Source organism: Salvia miltiorrhiza, chromosome 4 (genome assembly GCF_028751815.1).
Source record: "Salvia miltiorrhiza cultivar Shanhuang (shh) chromosome 4, IMPLAD_Smil_shh, whole genome shotgun sequence".
NCBI lineage: Eukaryota > Viridiplantae > Streptophyta > Magnoliopsida > Lamiales > Lamiaceae > Salvia > Salvia miltiorrhiza.
Window position 1 is genome coordinate 2,419,885 of NC_080390.1, and position 10,764 is coordinate 2,430,648.

Consider the following 10,764-nt stretch of genomic DNA (forward strand, 5'->3'; position numbering starts at 1 on the left):
AATATTTTTTTCAATTGAATTAATTCAATAATAGTAAGGAGATTCTTCGGATGTAAGTGTATCAACCAAAAAATATTTTAATTATCAATAAATTAATATATCAAATCAAATTAAAAAATAAAAAAAGAAACAAAGAAAATAACTTAAATTTGCTTTCTTTGAATTTTTTTCATGCAAATAACATACAATACAAATTAAATTAATCAACTCGTTTGACTTTTTGGGCGCCAAAAATAAGGGGATTCATCCCTTAAACACAATTTCATCCAATGCTTCTTATTTCAACGACCTAAATTTACTTTCTTGAAATTTTTCTTGGAATTTCCTTACCATTATTAAATTTATTCAATTAATTAATTCAACTAAAAAAAGTACTATTATTTGATTTGATATATTAAGTTATTGATGATATGGGTTATTTTCTTTGTATTATTTTATATTAATAAAAAATTAAATAAAAAATATTATTTTGCCAACTTATTGTCACACAAGAATAAATACGCCACATCAAATATTGGCACGCCATATTAGCCTAGAATTTGGCCGAAATTTGGATTAGTAGCAAAATCAGATAAAATCAAAAGTTTAGTAATTATCACGCCACAGTTTAAAGTTTGTGTGCAAAACCAGAATTGGATGAAAGTTTAGTATTTTATGGGCAATTAACTCTTTTAATAAATATTAGATGAATATAGTGTAAGGGGAGAAAATTGACAACTTTAAGTGATATTGTATTCACACCTGCGTGCAATGTTGTACTTATTATTTAGTGTTGAGGTCCCACACGCAGGGCGTTTTTCGCTTGCATGCGGTGATGTTTTTCCACCGTTTGGGTGGTGGTGAGGTCTCGCCTGCGTACATATTGCATAATTAATTATTCAAATAACTCTTGTAATTAAAAAAAATGATGGGCTATAGAGATGGGTTCATGCCCAAAAATAACAAAAAAAGATAGTAGTAATAAATAGTATACTTTTATGAAACAGAAATATGTACTTTAAAATATTACTAATAATTATTTTATTTGCATTTTTAATTAGCTTTACTATAATTATTTGAGCCATACACAATAATTTTTTTATACTTATGTATGTAAAATTTTTGAATATCTCAAGGTCCTTAATTATTTCTATTATATAATTTAATTTTATTTGATTCTTATTTCATTAAAAGAGTGACATTGAAAAAAATCCTACTATACTCAATTATGCATGATTATATAAGACGTTTACTTTGAATAATTAGTTTTTATAGATAAAAATAGTAAGATTAATTTTTTATTTAATTTGATGAATTAAAATTTTAAAATTAAAATTCTTAATTATTTTTTATCATATAAATTAATTTTACTTAATTTTTATTTCATTAAAATGATGATTAATATTAAATATACTCAATTATATATCTTATCAACGAGGCGAGTAAACTCCCGATGAGAATGAAGAATGAAGAATGAAAAAGGAAAATGAAAATTGCAGTCACTCTTCTTGTTTCTACAGCCGCTGTTCATCTCAAGTTCTCCTGCTCTCTCGCACCCCGCCTCCCCCTGCCCAAGCGCTCGCCGCCGCGCCTCGTCGCCCACTGCCTAGCATCCTGCAGCCTCATCTCTGGACTTTCTCTTTCGCGTGGGCGCCGCCTCTGCAGAGCAGCAGATACCAGGTAAACTAGCGCCCACCTCCCGTCGCCGCCGACCTAGGTTCGAATTCGGATTTTCATTGTCGTGGACTCGTGTTGTCGAATTTCTGTGCAATTGACAATTGTATCCGAGAGAAATTCCAATTTTGATTTATGAATTGTGATATGAATCCGTGAGTCGTGAGACCGTTGGTGGATTGATGTTATATTTCATTATTCTCTTGTTCTATTGAATTTGATATCATCTGCATTTACGAGGCAGACGAAGATCTGAAGACAATTTCTGATCGAGTCTCATCTCCTTTACGTCTCTTGAAATGTCAATTGGGTTTGATATTATCATTTCGATGTTAGGAATAGGATTGTACCTTTATCTGCAAATTGTTGGATGTTACTTGTGCTACATTAAACAGAGCTTCTTATTGGTTATGTTGTTTGATGTTTGGTCCATCTGGTAATCAATTTGCAGCAATATGCAGATCTGAGTTTCAATAAAATTTGAAATATGTTATTTTTCTGTGTTCAGGATTGGGGATTCAAGTCCTGTGAGACCAGAATCCATATTTTCTGCTGTTATCTAGCAATACTTTAGAGCAATGCGAGGGTATGAAAAAGATGTAAGCCACTCATCGTCTTAAATTTTTTGGGCTGGAGTATTTTGGGGAACTTTATTCTGAGATTTTTAATTTTTCTAAAAAAATATTTTTTAATTGCAGGAGTATGAAGATTGGGATGAGTATGAGGAAGATGGAGAGGAGCAAGAAGTGGAAGAAGGTGATGATGAAGTTCATCAGCCCACCCAGGAGGAGTTGGATTATCTTGCTATCAGGCAAAAGTTAAAAGAAAAATTCAGAAAGAAGATGATGAAGGATACAAGGACTGCAAACCCTAGTTCCCGTGACAAAGTGAATGCATCACGTAAAGACAAGTGAGCTTACCTTGAAAAAGTGATTGTCTTGTGTTTTGATTTTGGATATTGCAACGAGTAAAGTGCATTTGTGTGTGTGTGTGTGTGTGTGTGTGTGTGTGTGTTGGTGTTATTTTGCTTTGTAGGTGTATTCGACCAGTTTTCTGTGACTCACATGATTTTGGGTTCTTGAGCATTTTAAATCTTTGATTTTTATGCTGCACATTGCACTACTATATAACATAAGCTTTGTTGATGAACAACAAGCATTATGTTAATAGTCGCATTGTATATTTATGTTTTAGTTCTAATGCATTCAAATCAATTTTAAGGTTAATTTTATTAACCTGTTTATTTGCAGCTATGGTTCTTTCTTTGGGCCTTCACAGCCAGTTATTGCTCAGAGGGTAATCCAAGAAAGCAAGTCCTTGTTGGAGAATCCAGAACTGGCAGCAAGGATTTGTAAAACTAGCCATAAGGTACCTGCTAAAGTTTTGTCCTTTTTATCTTGGCATTGCTGCTTTGATGTTTTTATATTTTCCTCTTTTACTTGTTGAGCATTAATATGGGCCGAACATAGATGCATGTTATGAGCCTAAGCAACTGCCATTTCAAGCTAATGACCAAGAGAGGCATGGTTGGTTCAATATTGCTTTTGGCAAGCATCAACACTACTGTTTGTGGTTCAGTTATCGAGTTGTGCTGCTATTGGATGACTTTTTTTAATTGGGGGGTGTGGGGACGGTGAGGATTGAACCATAGACCATTCTCTTTACGCAGAGGAGGTTCACTGCTTGGATGTAACCAAAGGGACATAGGATGACTTAAGCCTCGTATTATTTTACTCGGCTCCGTTGAACTTGCAAGTTTTGAAAAACCTGAAGACGTGCCTATACAAGAAATATCACAGCCTGTTTCATTTAATAATCTTTTAGTTGCATCTAAAAAAATTGGAAACTTGTGATTTTTTTCCTCATACCCTGTGTTTATCTGCAGGAGAAGAAGAGCTCTGTTTCAGTTTCAGCTCCTGTCAGTTCAAAATCTCAAGCCAACCGTCCGCCAAGTATTAAAAAAAAAGCCGAAATGCTTAAAAATACAAGAGACTATTCATTTCTGTTATCAGAAGATGCTGAGGTTCCAGCCTCCACAAAAGGTCCACCCCCAAGAAATGTATCAGCCCCCAAGTCTGGTGTGAGACTGCTCCTCTGTATTTTCTGGTTCGTTGACGCAAATCCTATTGCAATTATATTTTTCTCAAGGGAACTTATACAGGTTTTTTCATGGACTTGAAGATGCACGATCTGCCGAACCTATGCCAAGGAGCAGACCGGTGGTGAATGGCCGTGGAAGAGAAGTCTCGAACGGTCGGGATGGCAGGAAGCCTACGCTTCCATGTAGCCAAAGCAAATCTAAAGTTGGGATGGATAAGTTAGCTCAAACTAAGAAGCCATCTACAGAATCAAGGAAACAATTTGGTAACAATAGTGGAAGTGGGCCAGGTCGGCCTCTAGGACCCAAAGTTGCGCCTGCTAGAAGTTCGGTGCCTACTACAGCGAAGTTGACCCAACCTGTTACAAAAAATGTTATTTCTGGTGTACGTAGACCAACTTCTTCACCTCTCCAACCTGTTTCACGTAGACCTACTCCATCAAATTTGCATTCTGGCAATAATAGACCTACTCCTTCGCATGGTCAGCCTTCGACTTTGAGAAGACCTGTACAAAAAGACTATCATGAGACTAGTAAGCCTAAGGTTATTAGTAAACAGTCATTGCCTTCCTCTAAGGTTCAGGTATGAGCTGTTAGGTCAGTTACAAATTAATTTTGCTTTATTGAGTATTTTGTAAGGTTTATGTTATGGTCTTTGCAGTTGAAGAGATCGCCTCCAAGACACCCACCACGTGCTACTTTGCGGGATGAACGACCAAAGGCAAAACCTAAGAGGCAGCTGCGTGATGATGATTCCGACGATGATAATGCCATAAATTTGATCAGAAAAATGTTCGGGTAATTAAACATTTTTTGACTGGTATTTTTTTCCTAGTAATTCTCTTTCAGAGGGAAGCCTTTCCTTATTATTCAAGTATTGAAGACTGCCATTGTTTTACAGTTATAACCCCAATAAGTTTCGAGATGATGATGACACTGCCGATATGGAGGCCAATTTTGATGATATTATGAGAGAGGAGAAACGAAGGTCTGTGAGATGCACTGAGTTTTTAGTTTGGTTAATTAATGCACTGGTTCATTTTCTTTTCACTTTTTTCATGTGATGGTATTATCATATACATCATCTTTAATCATGTAGGAAATTCAGATCCATATTCTTTACTATATACGAGAAGTTAAATGATTGTTTCTTTATTACTCTTATTCTTTCCACTATTTTGAGACTGATATTTGTGTATCTTTGATGTTAATCTGAGTATGTTGTTTTGGTCTTTCTTCTTTTGAAGAAGCAGCTTTGAATTTGAACTCTGTTGACATGTTATGTTTGGTGGTCCAGTGCAAGAATTGCGAAACAGGAGGATGAGGAACAACTCCGGCTGATTGAAGAGGAAGAAAGGAGGGAAAGGATGCGGCAGGCAAAGAAGCGCAAGATGAGCCATTAAAGAGTGGGGACATCGTAAATAGATAGAGATGACATAGAGATATATGGATCGAAGTTTGCTATGGTTCAATTGCTCCTTGCTTTGGTGCCTACATGAATACTTGTCTGACCCATCAAACTCTAGGGGACTTGTTATGACATAGTTATCATTCATTCAATTTGGATTCTTTATTTTCCTTCCTTTTTAAGACAAATCCGCAGTTCATCATACAGAGATTGCCTTCTCTCTTTTTTTTGGGTAACTTGGTGTGGTGAAAGCCAATTGACTCTCCTCTGCTTTTAATCGGAAGGAGCGAGGACAGCTAGGAATTATCTATATTCTTTTTATAATCATTTATAATAGTTATAATGTGTTGCCGTAATTATGAATTACTAATATTTAGTATAAATAATGATAGATTATATTTGTTTGATATGTATGCAGTTTTTTGAAATTAGATGTATAATGTGTGTTTCATATTTGAAATTTATTTTTTGTATCGCTCTGCTAAACCTAGGCGGCTAGAGTTTTTGGGAGCGTAGTTCTCTGCTCTCGTCGTTGTCCCCTGGCCGTAGGGCAGTGGTTATCTTTGCCGTATTCTACTATGGATGCAGAGGAGATTGCGCGACTCCTTACTAGTTTGAAACTTTCGGCGGAGGTAAGGAAGGGGGAAGCAGTGAGAGGCCTGAAACGGCTGGATTGGTCAAGATTTTCTCAAAAAAGGCTGTCAATCGTGAAACTCTTCGATCTAATCTATCCATGATACTCCAATTGTTGAAGTGGAACTTGATGGACGTAACTTGTTCGTGGTTAAGGGGGAAAAAAGTAAAAAGATTATTTAAAAAAGAAAAATACCATTCTGGAACAGCAAGTGATCTTGGGAAATTTTATTTAATTTTAAATAGGCACGCCTCATTTTCAAATTTTTTTATTATTTAATTTTACGTATACACGTCTCATTTTTCGACCGATGAGTCAGGCTCAATGTACCGTGCCTTTGAGTCATCACCACCTGCATCGGGAGGCTTATCGTCAAGTCTAACTTCAGTCGACTAATATGTCTCATCGATGTAGGTGCTCTTACTACCTCCATAATAAATAGTGTTAACATTGTAGAGAATTGATAAAACCTATAAAAGTTGACATATTATTAAATTAATTATCGTCTGAAAATTGTCAAATGTACAAATATGTAACACCCTTTATACATCTAATTTCAAGAAACCGCATATATATCAAACAATAGTAATTTTTTATACTTCTCAGCTCCAAAAACTGCACCTAAAAAAATTATACCTCCATCTATTATAATAAGCTCACTTCTTTTAAGAACAGAAGTTAAAAAATTTATTTTTTAGGAGAAAAGTGATACAATCTACACTAATTAAGTACATTTTTTTTAATTCAAAATAAAAAAACGAGCCTAATATAGTGAAACGTCCCAAAAAGAAAAACAAATATATTAAAGTGAGACAAAAGAAATAATAGATAAAAATTCATAATTACGGCAACTCATTACCACTATTATATATGAAAAAAAAATAGACAATTCCTACTACTCGTTCCTTCTGATTAAAAGCAGAGGAAAGTCAATTGGCTTTCACCACACCAAGTTATCCAAAAAAAAAAAAAGAGAAGGCAATCTCTATATGATGAACTCCGGATTTGCCTTAAAAAGGAAGGAAAATAAAGAATCCAAATCGAATGAATGATAACTATTTCATAACAAGTCCCCTAGAGTTTGATGGGTCAGACAAGTATTCATGTAGCCACCAAAGCAAAGAGCAATTGAACCATAACAAACTTCGATCCATATATCTTTATGTCATCTCTATCTATTTACGATGTCCCCACTCTTTAATGGCTCATCTTGCGCTTCTTCGCCTGCCGCAACCTTTCCCTTCTTTCTTCCTCTTCAATCAGCCGGAGTTGTTCCTCATCCTCCTGTTTCGCAATTCTTGCACTGGACCACCAAACATAACATGTCAACAGAGTTCAAATTCAAGAGAGACAGCTGGGTGCCCAGACCAAAACAACATACTCAGATTAACATCAAAGATATACAAATATTCGTCTCAAAATAGTGGAAAGAATAAGAGGAATAAAGAACAATCATTTAACATCTTGGATATAGTAAAGAATATGGGTCTGAATTTCCTACATGATTAAAGATGATGTATATGATAACACCATCACATGAAAAATGTAAAAAGAAAATGAACCAGTGTATATTAATGAACCAAACTAAAAACTCGGTGCATCTCACAGACCTTCGTTTCTCCTCTCTCATAATATCATCAAAATTGGCCTCCATATCAGCAGTGTCATCATCATCTCGAAACTTATTGGGATTGTAACTGTAAAACAATGGCAGTCTTCAATACGAATAATAAGGAAAGGTTTCCCTCTGAAATAGAATTACTAGGAAAAAGATGGCAGTCAAAAAATGTTTAATTACCCAAACATTTTTCTGATCATATTTATGGCATTATCATCGTCGGAATCATCATCTCGCAGCTGCCTCTTAGGTTTTGCCTTTGGTCGTTCATCCCGTAAAGTAGCACGTGGTGGGTGTCTTGGAGGCGATCTCTTCAACTGCAAAGACCATAACATAAACCTTACAAAAATACTCAATAAAGCAAAATTAATTTGTAACTGACCTAACAGCTCATACCTGAACCTTAGAGGAAGGCAATGACTGTCTACTAATAACCTTGGGCTTACTAGTCTCATGATAGTCTTTTTGTACAGGTCTTCTCAAAGTCGAAGGCTGACCATGCGAAGGAGTAGGTCTATTATTGCCAGATTGCAAATTTGATGGAGTAGGTCTACGTGCAACAGGTTGGAGAGGTGAAGAAGTTGGTCTACGTACACCAGAAATAACATTTTTTGTAACAGGTTGGGTCAACTTTGCTGTAGTAGGCACCGAACTTCTAGCAGGTGCGACTTTGGGTCCTAGAGGCCGACCGGGCCCACTCGGCCCACTTCCACTATTGTTACCAAATTGTTTCCTAGATTCTGTAGATGGCTTCTTAGTTTGAGCTAACTTATCCATCCCAACTGTAGATTTGCTTTGGCTACATGGAAGCATAGGCTTCCTGCCATCCCGACCGCTCGAGACTTCTCTTTCACGACCATTCACCACCGGTCTGCTCCTTGGTATAGATTCAGCAGATCGTGCATCTTCAAGTCCATGAAAAAACCTGTATAAGTTCCCTTGAGAAAAATATAATTGCAATAGGATTTGCGTCAACGAACCAGAAAATACAGAGGAGCAGTCTCACACCAGACTTGGGGGCTGATACATTTCTTGGGGGTGGACCTTTTGTGGAGGATGGAACCTCAGCATCTTCTGATAACAGAAATGAATAGTCTCTTGTATTTTTAAGCATTTCGACTTTTTTTTTAATACTTGGTGGACGGTTGGCTTGAGGTTTTGAACTGACAGGAGCTGAAACAAAGCTCTTCTTCTCCTGCAGATAAACACAGGGTATGAGGAAAAAATCACAAGTTTCCAATTTGTTTTAGGGTTCAATCCTCACCGTCCCCCTATCCCCAACCCAAAAGAAGTTATCCAATAGCAGCACAACTCGATAACTGAACCACAAACAGTAGTGATAATGCTTGCCAAAAGCAAACCAACCACACCTCTCTTGGTCATTAGCTTGAAATGGCACTTGTTCAGGCTCTTAACATGCATCTATGTTCGGCCCATATTAAAGTTCAACAAGTAAAATAGGAAAATAAAACAACATCAAAGCAGCATTGATTGCAGCAATGCCAACATAAAAAGGACAAAACTTCAGCATGTACCTTATGGCTAGTTTTACAAAATCTTGCTGCCAGTTCTGGATTCTCTAACAAGGACTTGCTTTCTTGGATTACCCTCTGAGCAATAACTGGCTGTGAAGGCCCAAAGAAAGAACCATAGCTGCAAATAAACAGGTTGTTAAAATCAACCTTAAATTGATTTGAATGCATTACAACTATAACATAAATATGTAATACGACTATTAACATAAAAATTATTGTTGGTTCATCAACAAAGCTTATGTTAGTAGTGTAATGTTCGGCATAAAAATCAAAGATTCAAAATGCTCAAGCTATGCGAGTCACAGAAAACTGGTCGAATACACCTACAAAGCAAAATAACACCAACATACATACACACACACACACAAATGCACTTTACTCGTTACAATATACAAAATCAAAACACAAGATAATCAATTTTTCAAGGTAAGCTCACTTGTCTTTTCGTGATGCATTCACTTTGTCACGGGAACTAGGGTTTGCAGTCCTTGCATCCTTCATCATCTTCTTTCTGATTTTTTCTTTTAACTTTTGCCTGATAGCAAGATAATCCAACTCCTCCTGGGTGGGCTGATGAACTTCATCATAACCATCATCACCACCTTCTTCCTCTTCTTGCTCCTCTCCATCTTCCTCATACTCATCCCAGTCTTCGTACTCCTGCACTTAAAATTAATCTTTTAGAAAAATTAAAAATTTCAGAATAAAGTTCCCCAAAATACTCCTGCCCAAAAAAATGATGATCAGTGGCTTACATCTTTTTCATACCCTCGCATTGCTCTAATCAATTGCTAGATAACAGCAGAAAATATAGATTCTGGTCACTCACAATACTTGCATCCCCAATCCTGAACACAGAAAAATAAACAGATTTCAAATTTTATTTGAAAATCAGATCTGCTAATTGCTGCAAATTGATTACTAGATGGACCAAACATCAAACAACATAAAACAAAATTGAATGCTTTCAAACACTAGAGCGATCTAAAACCTAATAATCACGAGCTGGGTAGTCAGAGAAGAAGAAAAAAAACAGCGATTCAATCAACAAAATAATCGAACGAATTAGGGATTCGAGAGAGTACCTTAATTAGAGCTAGAGGAGCGAAGAAAATCTACAGAGATGAGGACGCGGTAGTGTGAGAATCGGTGATTGGAGAGAGAGATGGAAAGGAAAGGAAAGGAAAGGGGTGAGAATTAGCGTGGAACTAGTTTATATAACCCACGCTATGCGTGGCGGTGGGGATTACTGGGATTATTTATTTTTATCATTTCTTCTTTTTCGAGTCTAAATTTTTGACACGTATCTTTTTAAGTCATTTGATTCTTCTAAAAATGACATATTTTAAATTTGAGCTGTGGCACTATAAATGGCATATTTTTATAAATAAATATAAAAATATATATATAGATCCTATAATTTTTAATTATTTTATATATTCTCCTTAATTTTGTGTCGAAAAGTTTTGAGTCATTTATAATAAGATAGAGGGAGAACACAGTTATGAAATAACCAAAATTATATACTCCTTTTTTAGAATAAAATTATAAATCAGCAAGTTCTTTTAAGACAACTACGAAATAGTAAGCCATTCTTTTAGTTAAGTTTTCGGGTCTATGTAGATTCACTTTAGCTATTGGAGTACAATTGTAATTAGGTTGACTACTCTCAAAATAATCCAATTATCTCAAAAGTTTGTATCTCTATTTATTTTATACTTACAAAATTATTAATAGGACTTTATGTCATTATTAATAAATGATAGTATTTTCTCAACATTAAATTCAAATAAATACATATTGGCATCTACATATTAT

General features: G+C 35.6%; 2 protein-coding genes across 4 annotated transcripts; one reads left to right on the plus strand and one right to left on the minus strand.

Moving 5' to 3' along the window:
- Positions 1-1,414: 1,414 nt before the first annotated feature.
- LOC131022187 (protein spt2-like) lies at positions 1,415-5,515 on the plus strand. Its single transcript, XM_057951621.1, has 9 exons — positions 1,415-1,659; positions 2,162-2,252; positions 2,352-2,563; positions 2,904-3,021; positions 3,539-3,731; positions 3,835-4,334; positions 4,413-4,549; positions 4,653-4,739; positions 5,049-5,515. The coding sequence occupies exons 2-9, from the start codon at positions 2,232-2,234 to the stop codon at positions 5,152-5,154; spliced, it is 1,374 nt and encodes a 457-aa protein (XP_057807604.1). The 5' UTR covers positions 1,415-1,659; positions 2,162-2,231; the 3' UTR covers positions 5,155-5,515.
- Positions 5,516-6,689: 1,174 nt separating this feature from the next.
- Positions 6,690-10,184, minus strand: LOC131022188 (uncharacterized). Of its 3 annotated transcripts, XM_057951623.1 has the most exons (9): positions 10,032-10,184; positions 9,702-9,794; positions 9,383-9,606; positions 8,947-9,064; positions 8,420-8,606; positions 7,808-8,316; positions 7,592-7,728; positions 7,404-7,490; positions 6,690-7,096 (listed from the first exon to the last, which is right to left on the minus strand). In XM_057951623.1, exons 2-9 carry the CDS (start codon positions 9,720-9,722, stop codon positions 6,991-6,993), a joined length of 1,389 nt encoding a protein of 462 aa, XP_057807606.1. In that variant the 5' UTR covers positions 9,723-9,794; positions 10,032-10,184; the 3' UTR covers positions 6,690-6,990. The 3 variants fall into 3 exon arrangements, with proteins under 3 accessions (XP_057807606.1, XP_057807605.1, XP_057807607.1); XM_057951622.1 differs by having other exon boundaries at positions 6,784-7,490; XM_057951624.1 differs by lacking the exon at positions 10,032-10,184 and having other exon boundaries at positions 7,051-7,490; positions 9,383-9,611; positions 9,702-9,799.
- Between the last annotated feature and the right edge of the window lie 580 nt (positions 10,185-10,764).

Coding starts and splice junctions, on each gene's coding strand:
- LOC131022187 (XM_057951621.1), top strand. CDS start 2,232: ATGCGAGGGTATGAAAAAGAT. Junction 3,022..3,538: donor TTTGTAAAACTAGCCATAAG/GTACCTGCTAAA, acceptor GTTTATCTGCAG/GAGAAGAAGAGCTCTGTTTC. Junction 4,335..4,412: donor TGCCTTCCTCTAAGGTTCAG/GTATGAGCTGTT, acceptor TGGTCTTTGCAG/TTGAAGAGATCGCCTCCAAG.
- LOC131022188 (XM_057951622.1), bottom strand. CDS start 9,722: ATGCGAGGGTATGAAAAAGAT. Junction 9,607..9,701: donor TGCGAGGGTATGAAAAAGAT/GTAAGCCACTGA, acceptor TTTTAAGTGCAG/GAGTACGAAGACTGGGATGA. Junction 8,317..8,419: donor TGTATCAGCCCCCAAGTCTG/GTGTGAGACTGC, acceptor ATGGACTTGAAG/ATGCACGATCTGCTGAATCT.